The sequence below is a fragment of the Pygoscelis adeliae genome, unplaced genomic scaffold (assembly GCF_000699105.1).
Source record: "Pygoscelis adeliae isolate BGI_AS28 unplaced genomic scaffold, ASM69910v1 Scaffold314, whole genome shotgun sequence".
In the NCBI taxonomy this organism is placed as follows: Eukaryota; Metazoa; Chordata; class Aves; order Sphenisciformes; family Spheniscidae; genus Pygoscelis; species Pygoscelis adeliae.
The window spans coordinates 868,998-890,889 of NW_008824668.1; the positions used below are offsets into that span (position 1 = coordinate 868,998).

The 21,892-nt window shown below is 38.4% G+C and overlaps 1 protein-coding gene across 1 annotated transcript in view; it reads left to right on the plus strand.

The window, feature by feature from the left end:
• The first annotated feature begins 283 nt into the window (after positions 1-283).
• WDHD1 (WD repeat and HMG-box DNA binding protein 1) overlaps positions 284-21,892 on the plus strand; it is a 29,311-nt gene continuing 7,702 nt past the window's right edge. Inside the window, 16 exon segments of the mRNA XM_009322918.1 lie at positions 284-360; positions 1,926-2,037; positions 4,842-4,993; positions 7,210-7,321; positions 7,862-7,912; positions 10,364-10,459; positions 12,075-12,167; positions 13,063-13,169; positions 14,184-14,319; positions 14,484-14,679; positions 14,862-15,052; positions 15,678-15,862; positions 17,007-17,248; positions 17,762-17,899; positions 18,580-18,736; positions 20,651-20,765. Of these exon segments, the coding sequence (XP_009321193.1) occupies positions 284-360; positions 1,926-2,037; positions 4,842-4,993; positions 7,210-7,321; positions 7,862-7,912; positions 10,364-10,459; positions 12,075-12,167; positions 13,063-13,169; positions 14,184-14,319; positions 14,484-14,679; positions 14,862-15,052; positions 15,678-15,862; positions 17,007-17,248; positions 17,762-17,899; positions 18,580-18,736; positions 20,651-20,765 (2,160 nt within the window).

Sequence of the window (21,892 nt, forward strand, 5' to 3'; positions counted from 1 at the left end):
CCCCGTCACCCGTTTCCCCCCTCCTTCCCTTTCTTGGTTCGCTTCCACGGCCAGGCCCTTCCGAGGCGAGGGGGCGCGGGCGCCGTGTCCAACATCTGCCGGGCCGTAAACCGCTTAGGCCGAGCGGGGCAGGGCTGGGGGCTGAGCCCCGTCTCCCCAGCCCCCGTCCCAGCAGCTCTGACCTTGCCCTGCCGTCTGAGGCTCTTCCCGAAGCTTTTTCTTCTTAAAATTTATTTTGTTTCCCCCCCTTTTGTCCTCCATAAATAAACAGGTGGGAGCAAGGATGCCTTCCACGCGAAAGCCGATGCGGTACGGCCACACCGAGGGCCACACGGACGTCTGCTTCGATGACACTGGGAGGTAACCGCCGAAGTCCGAGAGACCCCGGGTGAAGTGTAACCCGGGGGAGGGATGGTCTTGTTCCTGGCTGTTGCTTTCTCAGGAGTGTCTGTGCCAGCCGCTGCTGCGTGGGATCCTGGGATGGATTTATGGCCTGGCTCGGTCGGGCAAATCCGTTGGGTTTTGCCCATGTTGAGAACTGGCTTTATGACATGTTTTGATGCCCTGAGTTTTGAAGTGATTGATTTATAACTTAAATGTAAGCATATATATATATGTATCTATATATAGTACATACGTATATATAAAAACTCTATATGCACTTTTTATAAGAGTGACTTCATAGAATCTAGCAGAAATCAATGTAGTGTGGGAGTAAATATGTTCACATATGCACTAAGAAATTAAAAATACAGTTGAAGAAATCCAATATTGGGCTTGCTATCTTTTCTGGTTATTCTTGTGCTAGGTCTTGAACATATAAATATAAACTAAATATTTGCCATTACCTTTTTATTGGTTAAAAATAAATGGTAAACCGGAAAACAAGCCCTCTCAAAATGAACTCAAGGAGTAAGTCTTATCTATTGAGTATGGTTTAAGTCCATATTCTCTTATTCCTTTCTTTAGTCCATTAACCTTGGTACAAAGACTACTCTTAAGAGTTAGTCTAATAACAGTCCCTCAAAACCACAAAAAGCCTTGTTTGCCATTACAATGCAAATGTTTAAAAAAGGATGCAGGCATCTGCCAATACCACAGGTCCACTACTGCTGGACTCCCCAGCATCAATATATTCAATATCAACAGTGTCGTGTTGCTGTCAAAGTACAGACCTTACAGAACTAAGAAGAACAATGTCACGGCTTCACCCCTGGCTTTGTAACACTTTGCTCTTTCATTAGAATTTTTTGGGACTGCAAACAGCTTTAGGAAAAAAGAATGCAAGGCTTGATTATAGATTCATGATGTCTTTAATTAAAAATCCCAGGCAAACTTCTGTATATTTGCTCTGTGACTTCAGGTAATTGTTTACTGCATTAAAATTGGGACACTTAACTCCAGCAAACTTGGATTCCGTATTAACTATTTTTTAAGGGTTCTGTAGGCCTGGAATATGTTAAGCTTGTTAAACTTCAGTCAAGTATGCATTAACGCTCTTAGTTTTGCCCTCAACTTTGAAATCAGCTGTAAGGTAAGTTTTCAAAGTCTTAAGAAGCAATTACATGCCCAGTTCTTGGAGAAATGAGTGCTAATTAAGTCCTTTGAAAAATTCGCTCTAGGTCCTGGAAAAAAATGGGTTGACTGGTAATATCTAAGGGTCAGTTCAGATGAGTGCCAGGCCTAGGTAGTTACCAGAGACTCAAGGTACTGTGTTATGCGACCAGGCGTGACTTTTCTCCCCCATATTTAATAAGTTACTTAGACATAATAAATGTAGGTATTCGCTGTATCGCATAGTATGTTTTGTGTTTCAGTTTAAAAAAAGCCCTAACACTTTAGTAACGTTTTCATTTTGGGATTGAAAGTCACGGTGGCTGTCCTTTCCGTTCCCGAATGTTAACAAGGCCCGTGTCTTTCCGCAGCTGCATTGTAACCTGTGGCAGTGACGGAGATGTTAGAATTTGGGAAAACCTGGATGATGACGATCCGAAGTCCATTAATGTGGGAGAAAAGGCCTATTCATGCGCTCTAAAGGTATCGTCGTTAACAGCACTCCTCTGAGTTTTGTCATGCTGGTGTTGATACGTGACTGTATAGATGCTGGACTTTCAAGCTCGGGGATGCTGCTTGTGTGGGTGACGTTAAGCATACGCTGGGATAATATACAGGAAAAGGCAAGAATAATGCTGTATAGAACGCATTTCAGTCTGATGTGTGTTAAATATGTAGATCTTTGTCTTCAGATTAATGTGTGGAAAAAATAAATTGAATGCTGTTTAATGAGCGGCAGGGATTTAAATTTGAGCATAGGAACATATTCTACCTTTATGTCTGAGTGAAAATATTACAGCATTGAAAACATAATTTTCTGAAATACACAGAAATTTAATTGATTAAATGTGCCTATAGACTTTTTGAATATTTTAACTAAATGAAGTATTTTATGTAAATCGAGACTACTTCTGACAATTCCTTTTGCCCCATACAGGATTGCAGAGGAATTATTCCTTATACTAAACTTCTGTAATTTTTTTTTTTTCCTTCTCTTCCTTCGCATTCAGTTATACTCATTTCTGACTTTGATCTCCTTTCTGAGAAACAAACCCAGCAGATTAAGCTAATTGTGCAGTGAACTTTTTAGGCTGTTTCAATGTTTTCTCACAATGGGAGTTGCAAGAAGTTTCCCAGCATAAGATGTGATCATCAAGTATTAGGGAAAAAGAGCCAAGAGGTTGTTTTATGTGAGCCTGTTTTAAGGCCCAAGGAATTACAAGCTGTATTAATCAAAAACTACTTTCACAAAGTCAGTGTTTGGTAATGCTTTGGTAATACTTTTTTATAATTGGTTGATATTTCGCTCTCAAAATTGTCGTTTAGCCCAAAGATGCCTCTGACCCACCGTCCTCAAAGTCAGAAGAGAATAGGATTCTGGCTTGCATAAGTTGTAAGAATTTGTGAGAATGCTGACTAGAGGCAGTTCTGTAGTCCGACTGGCTGGCATTTGAAGCATAACCTGCCCTGTTTGTTTTAATGTTAAGGCAGTTCCTTTTAGTATGTCTTTCAGGAGTCGTTATTTGTAAAGAAACAAGGCAAATAAGTTACCTATATCAATTTGTATAATAGAAAATAATTCTTTTTACTATGCATGTTCATGTATTTAGCTTGAGAATTCTCACAGTATTTCCTTTATGTGCAATTATTGTTCTATTACCTTAGTAACGGAAGGTCCAAAATGTTGTCTTTGTGGCAACTGTAGAAGAAGAGAGGAATTCCAGAAATCTACATCAGTTCTTCAGATATCGTGTAGTTAACTTTGCAGTGATAAAGGAAATTTTTTGAATTGTTTTTAAACTATTTGTGATTTTGGAGAGGAGTATGAAAGAGGAAATAAATGAGAATTAACAGATATGTATTATACTTAAAAAATAATAATTTGAAACCTTATTCAGAACTACTGCCTTAAGTGAAACCTCTTATATCCTTTTTACCACACGTCATGTATCTATTCCTCAAAACCTGTACAATCTATTTTCATCATTGATTTTTAGGGTATTTTGCTGTCGATTTTCATTGCGTTACTTATCTTTTCACAAACCAAGTGGAGTGACTTGAATGAGTTCTCTTGGCAAATCAGTGGCCAAGCCAGAAATTGCTAAAACTGTTAATGAATAGAGGAGGGAAAATCCTGGTTTTAATTTTTGACACCAGTAGGAAAAATCCTGTGGCCTTAAGTTTATTGTAAAGTGCTTTTAGTTCTGAGGGATTTTGTATTTTCAAACAGTGAGACTAAGAACGCTTTGTGAGACTTAACTTCGGGAGATCTTATTTAAAAAATTATTCTTCATTAACGAAAACATCATGAGGAACTGATCTGAGATGTCAATGTAATCTAGGTAATAAATCTCATCTCTTATTTAGTTAGGTTATTTAGTACTGGCTGCTGCTTTGTTTATCTTCAGGATTTTTACTATAATGTCAAGCAATTTAAAAAAAAAAAAGCAACACCCATCCCCCCCAAACCCAAACAAAAAAACCCTCGAGGAAATAAGGCATTTCTTTACATATTTCAAAAACTGACTGCTACGTAAAACTGAGGGATAGTATTGTCACTTGAAGGAGAGAGATTACTTTTCCAAGTATAGGATAATTATTTCTTTTCTTTTGCACTTCTTTTAATCTGGATTCATTTTTAGTAAACGTCTGCCTTCTGTTTTCTGACAAGAACTAAGCTATAGTTCATGAACTTCTCATCTTTCCCCGGTGGCATTTAACTGAGAAGTTCGGTCCAAGGGTGCCCTCTCCTGATACTGCAGCGTATTAATCTAAATAGGATGCAGGAGTCCTCCTGTTCTAAGAGCTTTCTTGCCTATGTAAAAGGAGTGAGTTCTTCATTCACCAGAAGAAGATTGGCTAGTTCTCTTTGAAATGCGTTAGTGACTTGTGAGTATTCGTTATTTTAGTAAAGATACAAGTTGGGAAGGTCTTGATGCAGTAAATTGCCATATGGTTAGCATAATGGATTTTAAGTCGTCTGAAGCAACTGGAGTTTCAGTATTAAATCTAGCAGTGTGTTTCTACAGGACTGAAAGTAAGAGAATAATTTTTCTAATTTTTAATAGTTTGGTTACAGTGATAAAGTATTACTGTGCTTGTCTGCATTTTTGGGAGAAGAAATACAAGTTAAAAGAATATTTCCCCTACTACTCTTACTGTCAGACCTCTTTGGGAACTACTAAAGTTAATCTGCCCAAATATTAGGCACATCAGAGCAATTTTTTTGGCTCTGTGGACATCAATGTGTTTTAACTAACAAATTTTATGATGGATTTTGTTTTTAGAATGGAAGATTGATCACAGCAGTATCGAACAATACTGTTCAGATACATACATTTCCTGAAGGAGCTCCAGATGGCATCCTTACCCGTTTCACCATGAATGCAAACCATGTCATCTTTAATAGTGATGGTACCAAAATTGCTGCTGGATCTAGGTAATCTGTGCATGATAAGGAAAAGCATTGCCATCGTTCAAAATCTGGCAACTTCCTTGCATGCTGTTTTTTTTTGTTTTTTTTTTAATCAATGAGGTCATTAATCCACATACTTCTGAGGGTTTTAAAGTATTGCAAAATGCCTTCCGGGGGTGGAGGGGAAGAAAGGAATGAAAAGGACTTTAGGAAACAACGCTCTGAGAGATACTTGATCCACCAAATAATTTTAAATGGAAATCTGGTGTTGTGAAATAATTCCTTTTCTTTAGGAGGCTTGAGTGTTTTCAGCTTTCAGTCCTATAATGCATAAGCGTAAGTGTTCGCCCATATGGATCTCATTGCAGCATCGAGGATTTTGTTACTGTGTGCTAAAGATAATGTCCTGACTGTTCAGGATCATGGTGCTGCAGATGTATGTACACACGCGGAAGTTAGATGGGTTCTGATTTGTGCGAGAGCTTTGAGTCATTCTCTGGCATAAGTATCATCACCATTCCGCCAAATGATAACAGATGACAGTTGCAAGACTCGACTGAGGGGAATTAAATGCATAGTTAGTTAATTTTGTAGGGCGGCGTGTTTGCTTTTACGTAATATACTCTATTCCATTAACACAGATGGAAAAATAGCAAGCAGGCTATTTTTTTTTTCCATTTATTTAAGGCTCAGGTGATTCTTAATTGGATTTGGTGACAACTCCGGGCAGCTGTAGCTAACCCAGGCTGTCTGCTTGCTTCTCTGCTGGAATTTGCCCTCCATCCCCACAGTAGAGATGGCAGAGCGTTGCATCTGCTCCCTAGCTCCTCTAAGTGTGAATTGAACTAGAAAGCCATTTGGATGAATATGCTGGACTGTGAACTCTGGCAGCTGCGGAGCAGACACACCAGCTCCACCAAAACTGGGAGGCTGGACAGCTGGGGGCGGTAACCACTCTAATCTCTAAATCTGACAGGGATCATGAGTTTGGGCCCTTTGCCAGTGCTTGTTTCTGAGAGAACAGCTCTGCCCCAGGGTCTGACTTTGATTAGAGAGATTAGGCAGACGGCAAATTCTTTTCTGTTTCTAAAACTTTTACAAAAACCCAGTACTTCTGCAGCCTGACCAGGGCCCTCACGTTAGGAAAAAGAGCTCGTACGACTGTGAGGCCACCCCTCAGTGAGGTCTTCCGTAACATACTGAAGGAGAAGGTGGCAGCCATGAAGTGAAGGAATGCAGCTAAGAAGAATTGCTTTTGGTTGTCACAGATTTCTCCATTTTCTACGTGAAGTCTGTAAACTTCAGTTTTATTAAAGTTTAACATCCAGCTGGCTGCCAAAGTTCACATGAACTATTTGAAAAATAGTTGTGTGGCTTCTCAAATAAACAAAAAATATCCTATTGCCTGTTTTTTTTCTTTAAGTTGTCTTGCATTGTTTAAGAGGGCTAACATACTTTTAGTTGTCTCGCAATATAGCTTATAGACTTCCTTCTATGACTGTTCGGTTAGCATCAGATAGTTGACAAAACTGAGGTTGTGTCTCTGAATATAGTGAAAGTAATGGTTAACCCTATAGAATTAGGTCCTAAAATTAAATTTCTCTCTGAGGGTGTTGCGACGAGGTGTGAGAGGGAGTGGTACTGAAAGATTGTCACAGGAGCTCTTTGGCTTAGAAGTTAGCATTGATATTTTGAGTTAAGCTGCAGTAATGTCTGTAATTTTGAAGGAGGGAATAAAGTTGTAAAAAATCCGTTACTGTATCTGATACACTAAATGGTCTTAAAAATCCTGTTAAAAACATCACAAAATAAATTACTTGCTCTACCTTTTTTTAAAAACCACATGGCCAAATAATTGTAGTAATGTATATCGGTCCCATTCAACAGAGAGTTCTTGTTAAGTCAGCTCTCTGGTATCTAAGCAGAGGATTTCAGTAGGTCATCTAGAATATTATATTAAACAGGTATATGGTCTGTGTGTATGTAATATCCTCTTCAAAGAGCACCCATATTTGATGAACTTTGACATGAACAAAAATTATTTTCTGATAAAGATAATCTGGCTTTGCTCCTATCGTAGTAAGCCTCAAGATTCTCTTTTTCCCTTAGATCATACAGTGTTGAGAGCCATAACTTCCCCAAAAGATACTTACTGCCCAGTTTTTATTGCCATAAACATGTAGTTTTTCATCGTTGATGCCAATGTAATACTTTTATGTCTGTGCCGTTGTGATCTACAGTGACTTTATGGTCAAAGTTGTGGAGGTGACTGATAGCAGCAAGCAGAAAACATTGCGAGGACACGATGCTCCTGTTTTAAGCCTGTCTTTTGACCCCAGGGATGTTTACCTGGTAAAAACACTTTCTTGTTTGCTTTCTACTTTGAATCTCCTTTTCCCTGGGAAAGAAAATAAATACATACTTTTTACAAAAAAACAGTGATGGGGCACATGAGACTACTTCATTTCAGCTGACCTTACTGATGATGGAATGTGTGACAACTTGTTGCCTCCCAGGAGAACTCAGTCTTTGCTTTACTACTCAATTACTGTCTATGTTCTTCTGGAATCTAATGCTAATCTGATTTTAGAGGGGAAAAGATGGCTCACTAAAGAAATTTAATATTAATTTTGAGCCTCTTTTGCGAATAAGCAGCTCACTTGAAGTATGAGGGTTTGTAATTACAGTAGCTTGGAGTCACGTACAGTTATCAAGATGACAGTACTAGAAAGTTTTAAGTCTTAAAATGGTTTAAACAGGGAGGTTTTCTTTCTAAAACTGCCTATATATTGTATGTCTGTAGCATTGGTTATAGGGATTTTTTTCAATTTTGTAGCATTAATTTCTCTATGTCTTTAGTTATTAATTTGTTTACAAAAATCTCTTCCATAGGCATCGGCAAGCTGTGATGGTTCTGTCAGAGTATGGAAAATCGCAGATCAGGTAAAAGGCCTGCCTTTCGAAGTTAAGTGTTTCATAAGAAATCCAGGATTTCACAGACAGAGAGAAGAGCTGGACTGAAATAACCCTACTGGAATAAACGCTTCTTGTCTTATGATATGTCATCAGTAGCTACTGCTAGTATTTACAAAAATCTTGATATCTGAAGTTCTTGTGCAAGTAAAAGGGTAGCTATGCACTGGAGCACCTGAAAAAATGGATGGTGAATTCGTTTTTTTTGGGAAGAAATCTGACTATGCTTTACAGAATGCTTTTATCTACTTCTGGGAGAAATTCCAAAGCCTGATTATGAAATGTTGCCTGGGTAGCTGTGGATTGTTCTTCCTGTCTGTGGAATCCCTGATTTCTTCTGTTCATCTTTCTTCATTGGCCAACATTGTGTTTTGTCCTCAGCATGTTCAGAAATAACGCTTCTGTGTAAAGACAGCAATTGATGAAGGATTCCTTGTTTCGCAATTTCAGCTCATTGCTTTCAGGGTTAAGGAAGGGTTTTTATTCTAATAAGCAACTATCTAGGTATATTTTGTTCTTACTTATTTTTACCAAGCTTCCTATGAAATAATGAATAATTTTCAGGATTGTAGACTGACTGGTGAAGGTGGAATAATGCTCCGAGATGCTGCACAGTATCTTCTTTTATAGGTGGTCTGGTTGGTTAGTCGTGATCATAGGGATGCGATTACTTTGACCTGAGATTAGGAAGAGATATGGATTTCGCATGCCAGGATCACTGAGGCGATGCCCATGATGATAACATTTTTCTTTGATAGGGGACTTTGGACACAGTGTTGCTTCAGTTTCTGCTCTCTGCCTGTGGCACACATACTTAGTTTTCTAAGGACTCGAGGTTCAGCTCGGTGCGTTTCAACCTTTTAGATTTGAATGAGTTTAAGGCTATGGACAAGGGGCTTGCTATTCCACTTTTTTTTGTTTGTTTATTACAAACTTCACAACAGTTTCTCAGAAGAAGGATGCAAATCACAGTTTGAAGAACATAATTTATTAGAAATACAGTGTTTGGGCTCAGCTTGGCGGTATTTGGCTGAAATAGTTCAGGGCCTGTATGAAATTAGATTTAGTGAGAGAATCAAATTTAGTTTCTGCTCTTGGAACTCTAAGGAACTTGAAAAGAGGGTTTCAAGTGAACGTTTTAATAAGGCAATTCTGCGTATCTATGTGGGATTATTTTTGCTAAATGCCATTGACTGGAATAAGAATCCACGTGGAATTATGCCTGTAAGTAGAGTTGAAAATGTACCCCCGCACTTGTGGATTGCTGCTTTTTTAAAACAAAAGCATGCTTCTAACGTGAAATCTCGTGATCCAGACTGACAGCAGGTGCCTTTTGGGGCAACTACACTAAGAGTCTCCTAGGATTGTGGCAGTATGATGTACGTATCTGTGCTGTAATTTGAGAATATAGCCATTCGTTCTTTATACTGCTGTGGCGAGATTCAGGCTGATGTCTGTCACCTTGCTGCAGTTGATCTGGGTTTGACAAATGCATTTTGGCCAGATTTCTATATAACCTAAAAATATGTGAGCTCATTTGTTCTGTACTTGATTAAAAACACTTGTTCTGTAATCTTATTTGTTACAAGTAGTTGTATTGTCATTAAAATAGTTTCAGATCATAGAATCATAGAATCATTAAGGTTGGAAGAGACCTCTAAGATCATCGAGTCCAACCGTCAACCCAACACCACCATGCCCACTGAACCATGTCCCTAAGCGCCTCATCTACCCGTCTTTTAAATACCTCCAGGGATGGGGCCTCAACCACTTCCCTGGGCAGCCTGTTCCAATGTTTAACCACTCTTTCAGTAAAGAAGTTTTTCCTCACATCCAATCTAAACCTCCCCTGGCGCAACTTGAGGCCATTTCCTCTTGTCCTTTCGCCAGTTATTCGGGAGAAGAGACCGACCCCCACCTCGCTACAGCCTCCTGTCAGGGAGTTGTAGAGAGCGATGAGGTCTCCCCTCCGCCTCCTTTTCTCCAGGCTAAACAACCCCAGCTCCCTCAGCCGCTCCTCATCAGACTTGTTCTCCAGACCCCTCACCAGCCTCGTTGCCCTTCTCTGGACATGCTCCAACATCTCAACGTCCTTCTTGTAGTGAGGGGCCCAAAACTGAACACAGTATTCGAGGTGCGGCCTCACCAGTGCCGAGTACAGGGGCACGATCACTTCCCTACTCCTATAGGGGAGATATAGGAGATATAGATCTATATTGGCAAGGTATTTTTTCAGTTTGGTTTTTTTTAAGGCAGTATGTACCATTTTATTTGGATGAAAGAGATTATTTCAGTTCCAAAAATGGTGTATCTTTTTTCCTTTTAGGTTTTTTTTTCCACGCTTTTCCTTTAAGAATTTGTACTATACAGTAGATTTTCACAGAGCGAGAAAACTCATTTTTTTGGGTATTTTGTTTTCAGACATGCACGACAAGCTGGCCACTGCTGCAGAAATGTAATGATGTGATAAACGCTAAATCAATATGCAGGCTTGGCTGGCAACCTGGCAGTGGGAAGGTAAGCGACATTGTTTTAGCCACATCTTAATCCTTCTTTTGTCTTTGGGAGTCCAACAGTAGAATTCAATCTGGGCAAGCCCAAATTGCAGCTCCGGGGACTAAGGAAAATATTTGGGGTGAAGTTCACTTTTAGGAAAAGGAAAAGCCTGGAAATGGTTACTTGTGTAAGCTCCAGACTGCGTTTGGCAGTAGTCCAGCTGTCAGCCCAACACAATGTTAAACAGTCATGCTGCGCTGAATAGGAAGGAACATTGTACACCAGGGAAACAATCAAATTGCTCGCAACAGGGTATCAAAAGAGTTCAGGCTTTCTTTACTTTAAGTAAATTTTGCCCTGTCAGTAATCTTGCTCTGTAAATATTTCCTTAGTAAGTTGTCCCCTTTCTTCTCACCTGAAGAACGACGTTGATTCTGTTGTGACTAAAGGTGGTGCCGATACGTACTACAGGTCTAGTGCGCTGTGTACGTACTGCTGCAGTAGTACCGTGTATGGATCACTTGTCAAAATGGGCTGGGGAGTTAGTATAGCTATATAGGTGTCTCTGTAGCCTGTAACCTAGAACACCTCTGCAGCATCTGATAATGCAAAGGGGGGAGGAGGAAGGAGCAGATAAATGCGAACCTATATGAAATGAAGCACGCCCTGCCATACTTGAAGTAAAGGGCAGGGAATTGAGTGACAGTTGGCCATTTGGAAAAATTGTTTTATGGCTTCTGTTCTTGCCTGTGACAATAGTGTGGCAGAACCTATTCATCCTTTATTGACATTCCAGTATACAGCATCTAAAGAGTATTTTCCGGTGTTCTCTCACAGTTCTTACCTGAATAATCTTGTTTCCCTGACTTAGCCTTTGTGTCTGTCCACCCATGTCCCCTCTTCAAAATACCTGGCAGCTATGGTAGCATTATGTATAACTTTTCTGTGGAAGAGAGAATGTTACCTGCAGTACAAATTGTTTCAATATCCATATTGCATAAAAACAAATACTTTTAATTTTTAGGCTAATTCTTCACACACATACACACACACATTAAAAATGTAATAGTTGTCTTGCTTCTCTTACAAAGCAAATTGTTAGAAGTCTATAAAAAACCCAAATCCTAAAAAAATAAACGGTCAATAACATTTACGTAGTTTTGTGAAAGATGAAATGAGCTATTTCAGGAATCAGCTATTCAAATAAGATTTGTTGAGAAATTGTAACCCGATCAAAAGAGGTTTGGGGAGGGAGGGAAAAGGAGAACGTAAGCCTTGTGCTCAGAGCATTGAAAACTATTTATATGTGTGTGTTAGCTGTTTCATAAATAAGAACTTCTAACCTTATGGTGCAGCTGTCATTACCTTCAGTTTTCTGCCAGAAAGAAATGAAGATTAAAATAAAAACAGGCACGCTTTGCTATGTTTCATGTGGAAAGCATTAAAGAACCTTGTAATTCCAGTCACTTCATCTTTCTTTACTTTCTCAGTTGGCATTGCTAGGATACTAGAGAACCGTTAAGTACCGAGGCAGTCACAGCTGTAATACTTCTGAATGAAGGAGCTATGCTATTTGAATGTTCTGTTTGAAAGGTAACTCGTTCTGCATTGTCTGATTCCTGTTTCCTTTGACCAGTTGCTGGCAATTCCTGTAGAGAAAGTTGTTAAACTATACAGAAGAGAAACCTGGGATAGTCAATGTGATCTATCAGATACATTCATCACACAGGTAGGTACATAAACCAGGTGCTTGCTAAATCTTCCATAATTTAAATGTTATTCTGCTAGAAATTATCTTCTGGACAGTGTCTCCCCCCACTCCCCCCCGCCCCTTGGTAACGATTGCTCACATTTTCTATTTCATTTCTGATCCTGTTACTTTGTGTTGGAAAACAAGGCAAGAGACACTAGATGAGTGTCAAACCTGTCTTTATGTGGCTCTGGTTGCCCTCTTTCATTTATAGTAACCCACTAGATTTTTAAGGTCTACCGGTGAGTCACCAACTGCAGCTGAAGAACATCTGTTTTCACAAATTGCTCTCAATACGTAGCATTTTAGGGAAAATGTCAAGAGTGTTATTTCTGTACGGAGCAGAGATATCAGTTGTTCGCTTTACATCTTATGAAGCTGAAATTTAGCTACATAGTAGCCCTAACTGTGCCATCTTCTTTCTTTTGACCTCATTATATACTTGGAAATCTTTGGGTTGAAGAGGACCATTTTCCTAGTGTTATTAAGATAGAGAACACACGGCCTTGGATTTTAATTTATGAAACTGTCAAAATAAATAGTTATGTTTAGTGCTGAGTTTGCAAAATATACTACCCTTCTGTCTAAGTGTCTAGAATCAGGTTTTGTTCGACCTCATGACAGTGTTTAATGACAGAAGATGGGTATTCTCGGGGAGGGGGGGAAGTGTGCTATCTTGAAAGAATGGTTCTGGCAGGGGACTACCTAAAGCCAGCTCTAGTACAGGAGACTGGATGTGATTTACTAAAGATCATCATCATTATTTTTTTTTTTTATTCCAGAATATCTGTCTGTTTTAAGCTCCAGAATATGAATGCTGTGTGTGCATTGGTAATAATTTATTTTTTTTTCCTATTTTTTATTTTTTCCTTAGCCCTTGAATGTTGTGGCCTGGTCTCCTTGCGGGCAGTATCTGGCAGCTGGAAGTGTTGATGGGAGTACAGTGGTGTGGAACGTGGAAACCCGGGAGTGCGTAGAGAGGTATTCAGTGTTGTTGTTCCATAAATCCCTAAGTACATGTTTTTTCTTGAAATAGAATTTTGTTATCTTTTCTGTAGAACTTATTTGTGCAAATGTAGAACTCTGCCTCTTGAAAAGCCTTAATAAGATTTACAGGGCAAATCTGTAAGTTTTCTGCTAACGTTCTGCTAGAAGGATCTGGAAACATTACATTCTTAAAAATAGAACAGGGAAAGGACATGAATGTGGATTTTGTTCAAATTCCATAGTCTAGTTTTCTGTGTGCAAATATCTTACGTTACTTTTGATTAAAGGATAGTTTTGATGGGAAATTATCCTCCCATCGCAAACCCCAAGATCATTGGCAGTAAGATGCATTTTCTAAAGGGAAAGGGAAATACAGATACATCAGTCAGCCATCCTCACCTGTAGGCAAAAAAGGGACAAACTGGCAAAATGCACTTTATCTTGGTTAGTTAAAGCATCTCTCTTTCAAAAAAAAAAAAAAGTATGATTAAGTGAGGTAGAGAAGAAGAGAAGGGATGATTTATCTGTCTGAATATTTTGGGTAAGAAACATGATTGTTACTGTAACGCCTATGTTAAGAATTAAAGACAGATTATGTAAATAATTAATGGGAGGATTTTTTGTGTGAATAAAGGGTGGAAAAGAGAGGATTAACTCATCGGTTTGGTACAAGAGAAACAACTGAATGTTCTTTTTATAACTGGATGGTTCTGGAATGTGTGACTGCTGGGGAATTTGTCTTTTCTACATGTATCAGGAAGCTGTTGTTTTTAGAATATGATTCTGTTTTGATTTTTTTAAAGCTTAAATGGTTTTCTCCATAGAAAAGGAAGGCCTGCGAGTTTTTTATAGTAGCTGTTTATTCTGAAGGTGACCTATTAATTATTTTATTATGTGAAACATCACTTCCTAATACTAGTAAATATTACCACTTTTTACAATAACTCTTGGGGAGGCTTCTGCCCTGAGAAGCTTACTAAAAATCCATTATTTTTATATTCTTTTTAGGATGAAGCATGAGAAAAATTACTCAATTTGTGGACTGGCATGGCATCCCAAATATAGGCAAATCGCTTATACAGATACTGAAGGAAATCTGGGGTTGTTGGAAGATATCGGTGATGAAAAGAAACCAAATGACAAGGTGATGAGTACCAATTATTTCTAAAATTAACGTGATTATTTAGGTTACCAAATTATATTGAACGTTCCGTTTTGTGTGTTGAAAGTTTCCTCTTGTGTGTTTAATTCATTTCCTGAATTCCATGTCCAAAAGAAGTTTTATGATGATTATTAATCTGGTTTTAGGTTGCCAGTACAGTGACAAAAGACTACAATGATCTCTTTGATGGAGATGATGATGACTATTTAAGTGGCGATATGATTGAACCACAGTCTTCCCCAAAGGCTGGAGCTAATGAAGATGATGCTGATGCTGATGACCTTATGCCAACTTCAGGCCATCTGAGACGCGCAATAATTGATGATGATGATAATTCGCTAGGTACAGAATGAACTGATTTTCCAGAGTTCTTTAGCGCTGTTATTGGGACGATCTCTTTGCATCCTCTACTCAGATATATTTTGCCTTATTTTTCCAGAGAAATCTTGACTGTTTTAAATTTTTTACGTGTATTCTGTCATAATAGTATGTGCAGATGTAACTTTTTTTTTTTAAACTTCTAGATATTGGGATGATAAAAGCTAATTCCAATCTTCTTGAAAAGGAGGATGACGATGATGATCAGACTGGTGGCTTTCCAGCTTTACCACCATCATCTACACAACAGCCTTTCTATGATGGGCCAATGCCAACCCCCAAGCAAAAGCCATTCCAGTCTGGCTCCACTCCTGCACATCTCATGCATCGCTTCATGGTAAATCTCGCTGCTGTGTGGTTATGTAGAGCTAGTTGCTTTGTTAATATTGCGTATTGTCCAGTTCTTGCTGCGTCTTAATCTAATCTTTTCCAAGATTTTTTTTTTTTTTTTTTAATACTTCACAGTGTGAAGCTGAATAGTGGAAAGTAGCTTTGCGTTAATGCAAGGACTGCATAATGTTATGCTTTACATTTCAATTGCTTTTGATGTAGAAATAGATACTTGGCTTTAAGACAAAAGCAAGCTCTGTACAATTGGTACCTGTGCTGTTGAATTCTAGCAAATCTTTTTTAAAATTCTTTTTTAGCCAGATATTTTTGTGGATATTTTTGTGCTGTTAAGACTTGTATGTACAAGTCATCCACTATTTCTTTCTAACTGCAAGTTCTTCACGCTTAATTTTGTAAGGAGAAAGATGGCTAAGCAATGAGGATGAAACCAGTTTCTGCCTAATCCAGCTGTTTTAGAAACTACAAGTCCTGACTACGCAAGTCTTCAGTCTTCCTCCAGCCTCCCACCTACTGTTGTTTCAGATGAGAAAGTTTTATAGCAGGCTGTTTTAGGGCAGTATGCTTGATTTATTGTTTGGGGTTTTTTTTTTTGGGGGGTGTCTTTTTAATAGGTATGGAATTCTGTTGGTATCATTCGCTGTTACAATGATGAGCAAGACAATGCTATAGATATAGAATTTCACGATACCTCTGTACATCATGCAACACACCTGCCAAACTCTCTGAATCACACGATGGCTGACCTCTCTACTGAAGCTATTTTACTAGCCTGTGAGAGTACAGAGGAACTCGCAAGGTAAGTCATGGCCTTGCTCTGCAAAACCCGTAGTATGGAATTACACTTACCTTGTTTCAAATACTTCGGCTTTTAATTTCAGCTTCTATCACTTTTTGGGATTTTTGGCTTTTGATCGTGCTTTTTATTTATGAGACCACTTTCGAGGAGGATTTTCACATCCACCCATTTGAAGACTTCAAGAATATTGGAAGATGTATTTTGCTTCCTGAGGATTTTTTTTTTAATCCCTTTTTCAAATATATATATACTGGAAACTTCATGCATTGCTCGCTCAAAGGAAACTGTAAACATGAAGAGCAGTTTTTCAGTCTGCTCAGATCAAAGATAATCGTAAGGGCCATGCTATTTCTTTTCACACTGTTGCTAAGATGACATGTTTGGAGATACCCAAAGAATTCTAAACGTGAAGAACACAAGTTTATGAAAACCATGGAAAGATTTAAGCAGCTGGGCCAGCTAGGCTCTGTTCTTGCATTTAAGTACAATAGCAACAATATTTTATTGCTGGTTTCTGTGGAAATATCTTTAAGAAAAAACTTTCTTATTTTCCACACATACAGCATTGTGATAAGTTGAAAAGCACCCTTTACCTTTAAAAGTAGTATTTGTATGTATTGGTTGTCTGACTCTGAGAATTTCTATTTTTTTTTTCTCAATGGAAGTGGGTAATCTGTCAAAAGCCACCGTGTCTGTGAATTGGTGCACGGGTAGTTTTCAATTATTAAGGTGGCAGAACTGAAGTTCCTAATTTTTTTTCCCTTTGAAAGATAGCATAATATGACAGACTTGTAACGAGGGGTGATATTCAGGGGTACCGAGCACCTTCAGTTCTTATTAATGTTAATTAAGCCGGACACTTACCTGTTTCCATCTAAAAAATCTCCCCTCAGGCCTCTAAGCTGTCTCTGCTTCAGTCTTTAGAGGCTCTAAATCTACGCTGCTGGAGGTCAAGCTGGCTCTTCGGTTCTTGAATAATAAGAGTAACGCCTTTGCAAATGACCACTTGTAATTTGTAGTTCCTTTCTATGACCATCACAGATTCCAGGTCTATGATAAAAATGTAATATATCGGTATATTTTAAGATATTGTCTTTTTCTTCATGTTCAGATATTTGACTATTTTTCCTTGTCTCTGCTTTAGCAAGCTCCACTGCATTCATTTTAGCTCATGGGATGCAAACAAGGAGTGGACAGTAGATATGCCAAAGGATGAAGACATTGAGGCTATCTGTCTAGGTCAAGGCTGGGCTGCTTGTGCCACTAGTGCCTTACTAGTTCGTGTGTTTACAGTTGGAGGAGTTCAAAAAGAGATCTTCAGTCTCCCAGGTCCAGTGGTGTCTATGGCAGGACACGGAGAGCAGCTGATTATAATTTATCACAGAGGTAGTTTTCTCCCTTCTGCCTTTTTTGAACTGGGGTTATGTTTTCAATCCTCATGTTACTGGCTTCAAACATTGGTTAATTTGTATGTAATCACCAGAAGTATTTTACTTATCCTCCTTCTTCTTTTCTTCTTGATGATGCTTATCCTTCTTCTTTTCTTGATGATGCTTTTACTGTCACAACCCACAGATCTCTGACATCTGACAGCAAAGCCTACGTTTTATATTGGGATGCTTAGATTAACGTGTGGGGAAGGGGAGAATTTTATAACAGTGACATGAATAGATTAAACTTGGGTTTCAGATATGCCAGAATGAATTACTGTAGGAAATTAAGGAAGTAGTTGTTGTGCATGCTTTGTATGTCCAAAATGACAAATAGTCGCTCGTCTGACAGTGGTATTCATGGATAACCCTGCATTAGAATTAGTTTTTGATTCAAAACTTAAATTTAGCCAAGAGACAAGACAATTATTTTGTTTTCTAACATAGTCATTAAACAACTTCTTCCTAGGTACCGGGTTTGATGGGGACCAATGCCTCGGAGTACAGCTGATGGAGCTCGGAAAAAAGAAGAAACAAATTTTGCATGGAGACCCTCTTTCTCTTACAAAGAAATCCTATTTGGTGTGGGTTGGATTCTCCGCAGAAGGTATGAAATACCTGCATGAGTGACATTGAGAAATCTTGACGCTATTGGGGGAATTTTGGAGGAGAGTTTGGCTGATTGATGCCCTTTTAGTAATGGTGATCTTGGGACTTACGCTTTTTGTTCAATCTCCTCAATGCTAAACAAAATTCTACTTTTCTGTTTTTTCAATATATTTATCAGAAATCTTTAATATGTTTCCGCTATGAATAGAATACACTTGAATGTTATCAGAACTTGTTTTCCCGATTGATTGCCCTGCTCAGCAAAAAGAAATAAACTGCATTAGTACACCATAAATAGGCATGTTCAACTACATCGGCAAAAGCCTCCCCAATAAAGTTGGTAGCTTGGGAGAAGTTTTTATGGTAACCAGGAAAAGTAATTGTAAAATAGCTAATTTTCTTTGGGGAATCTACCCAAGTAGTAGGACTTTGATTTCTTCATACAATGTTTTAAATTTGAACTTGAGTCAGTTAACTAGCAGTAGTGTTGACGGTCAGAAGGTGGCGCATCTTTCTAAAGAAACTAGTTTTTCTCAGCTAGGTTGTACCGTTTGGGTGAGAGGATGTCGTATTTGAGATACGTAAACCATCGTTTCCCAGCAGTATCCAGCAGTTCAGACTTACTCGTGTTGTAATTAGTTGCCTGTCAGAATAATGGTTTCCATTTCTAACAAACAGGTACCCCTTGTTACGTGGATTCTGAGGGAATTGTGCGGATGTTGAACCGAGGACTTGGGAATACTTGGATTCCAGTGTGTAACACGAGAGAGCATTGCAAAGGAAAATCTGATCATTACTGGGTAGTTGGCATCCATGAAAATCCCCAGCAGCTCAGGTCAGATATTTCACACGGAAGTGCTTTCTTTGTCTTGGTTTTCAATTACTGAGCACTTCTTACTAAGGGAAACTGGAAACAACTTTTACTAAAACAGGTGGCTAGTAAATATGCACAGTAAATGATCTAGTTCATGAATGTAATTCTGCACGGATGTTTCATTACTAAAATTGGTTTTGAATAAACTCATTAGAGTTTTATAATTTGTAACTGACTAACTGCGGCTTTTTGCCTTGGCTAACGGGCGTGTGCACTTTGTTATGAAGTCACACATCTCTGATGCAGACACATTCATAAGACTGCGTTTTGCTAGAGAACCTGCTAAAAAGTTATGGTTGCTGTTATGAACCTGCTGCTGCTGTTGATGCGTTTTGGGTTTTTTTGTTGTTTTGGTTTGGTTTTGGTGGTTGTGGGGTTGGGTTTTTTTTTTTGCTTAGCTATGTTTTCCCCTTTTGTCCCTTTGAGAAGAATCCAATCCTGTAACTAATCTACATCATTAGGCATAGATAAATTGGAACTGCCTGTTGTTATGTTTAAACTGTGGCCATGAAGAGCAATTTTGTATGTAAAATTGCTGAAATATTTAGCTGAGAGTTAGCTGTTACTTTATAAAATGTGATACTTGTGATGTCTAAATAACTGTTTCTCTTTATTGTAACGTGAGTCCTGGACAATTAGTTGCTAAGCTTTGTTTGCAGTCCTCTTTATTCAGTAATCTGTGTCCTTTTCCAACCAGGGCAGAATCCATCAGCTCACATATTTTACTGAAATTTAGGCTCTCTTACTTTGCTAGTCATGCACAGTTGTAGAGGTTGGTGGGAAACCAACCAAAAAAATTTAAATTTATGTGACATTCTTTGTAATTGCCTGTTTTTTTTGTAATAAGGGAAATAATTTGATATCACTGGTAAATGTCAATTCACTGTCTGTTTCTTCCTCCAAATTATTAAGTCATGTTGGCCTCCAGAAAATTCACCAAAAATGTGCAGGGGACATCACATTGATGGGGTGGTCGACTGCGAGTCTGTCATCATGAGTTTTTTATCTTCTACGCCAAGAAAGAGAGTGCTACTTTCTGAGTTGCAAAGAATGTTTTATTCAAAGCCACTAGCATATTAAAGATAAGAAGGGGGAAGGGTTGTTGTAGAAACACCATATGCCTTAATTAACACAGATAGCCAGAGCACTAATGCTTCCTGTTCTTTTTTTTCTAGTGCCTGAAACAGTAGCTTATAAAACCAGACATTTTCATCAATGCTGCATTGGTGCTGCTGGAAATACAGCTCTTCCCCAATCAATGTTTTGCTTAAGTGATTGTTACCAGAAAGTACTAGTTTAAATATAATGAAACAATCAGCCTACACTTTTAGTATATGCTTATCTGTTTCCCCCCTCTTTCTTTTTTTTTTTTTTTTTGCCTCTTTTTTTGTTTTTTTTTTTTTTCTCTCTCCCCCCCCCCCGCGTGTGTGTGTCTGGACACAGCACTCTCCTCATGACGTCCAAAACTCCTCATCAAAAAAACGGTAGACGTGCTTGCTCTTGTTCCAGTGGCCTTCAATTGTTCAGTAGTTTCTGATTTTAATAAACTGCATTTACATTTTGTAATAGCTGTTATATCGTGTATCGTGTGAGATAACAGAGGCAGATCTCTGTGCCACGTTTGGAGTTTCTGGTGTGAACAAAAGCAGTACGCGCTTTTCTGGTTTTAAAATCTTCTATTGGTTGCAATGTAAAAATAACCCTTATAATGCAATCTTACATATTGCTATATTTAAGTCGGTAATTTAATGACTACTTTTTAAAGAACAAATCCTCTTAAAGTACCTTGCTTCTTAGGAGACATGATTTAGATGTGGAACAACTGCTGACTGTATGTGATGAGGATTGTATGTGGTTTTTGTTTCCCTTGCACAGGTGTATTCCTTGTAAAGGAGCCCGATTCCCTCCTACGCTCCCACGGCCTGCTGTAGCAATATTATCTTTTAAACTTCCTTACTGTCAAGTTACAACAGAAAAGGGACAGATGGAGGTATGGAATGGTGTTTGAGTCCACAGCTGATAGTCTCAGATGTCCCCATAGTAGGGTTTATACAAGATTCCTATTAGTCATCTCTACTATGAAAGAGGGTAGTACAAAGTCTGAGTAAAACATGTGACTAAGGAGGTTGTTTGGGTTCAGTGTTTTGTACAGCTTTTCTGGTTTGGTTTGGTTCACAGCTGTTTCTAGAAGAACACAAAATAAAGCTGTTAGAGCTGATGCAAGGTTATATTTACACATAATCTATTTCTGACCAATGAAGTCTTTCTATCCCTCTCTTTTTTTTTATTTCGTAGTGGGTAGTGATTAATGTTCTAGGAAGCACCACATTTTGGGATCCAAATCAAGACCCTCTTGAAGGTGCCTGTTTTTTAATATTTTAGGCGTAACAAAATTTCTGGAACATGTTTTTTTGAAAGATGTGCGAAGTGCTCCAATCCACATAATCACTCTGAAAACATAGGCCTTCAGGCTTGACTTATTTTCTTAAGGTAGAGGCTGGTTGAAGCAAGATGTACCTGTGGAGAACTTCTAGAAGAATATCTGTATTTATTCTTCAATTTTTTATAGGTTTAAATATTTCAGTCTTGTGGGGTTCAGCTGTAGTGCACAAAATAGAACTGAACATAAAATTCGAACCTCAATCTTAGAGGCAGTTTAATGCTATTTGAAATTTATTCTCTTTGATAGAAGTGTAGGTAAAAAGTTTCAGTAAGAAATACTTTGTCATTTTTAATGAATTCTCCTTCATTCAGTTCAAGTCTTTTTGTTCTTTATTTGATGGGGTATGTCTTCCACACACCCCCCACACCCCCAATATAATAGAAGGGAAACGCCAGGAACTGTTAATTTAGCTTGAGGGAATATGTACTTCTGTGTAGTAAAGAAACATTATTTCAATACATCTGATGAAAACATCCTCATTTTGAATTAAGTTTATAATTATTTTGTAACAGAGCTAGCCTGGTCTAATAGCCGTAATAGTATTTCCCTGAACAACGGGAGTTATTACTCCTACGGTTACTGAGTTATTCTGGAATCCTTCCAATTTGCTGTGGGACAGAAGTTATAAGATAAAATAATCAACTTGTTCTAGAATTGCCTGTCCTGGTAGCATA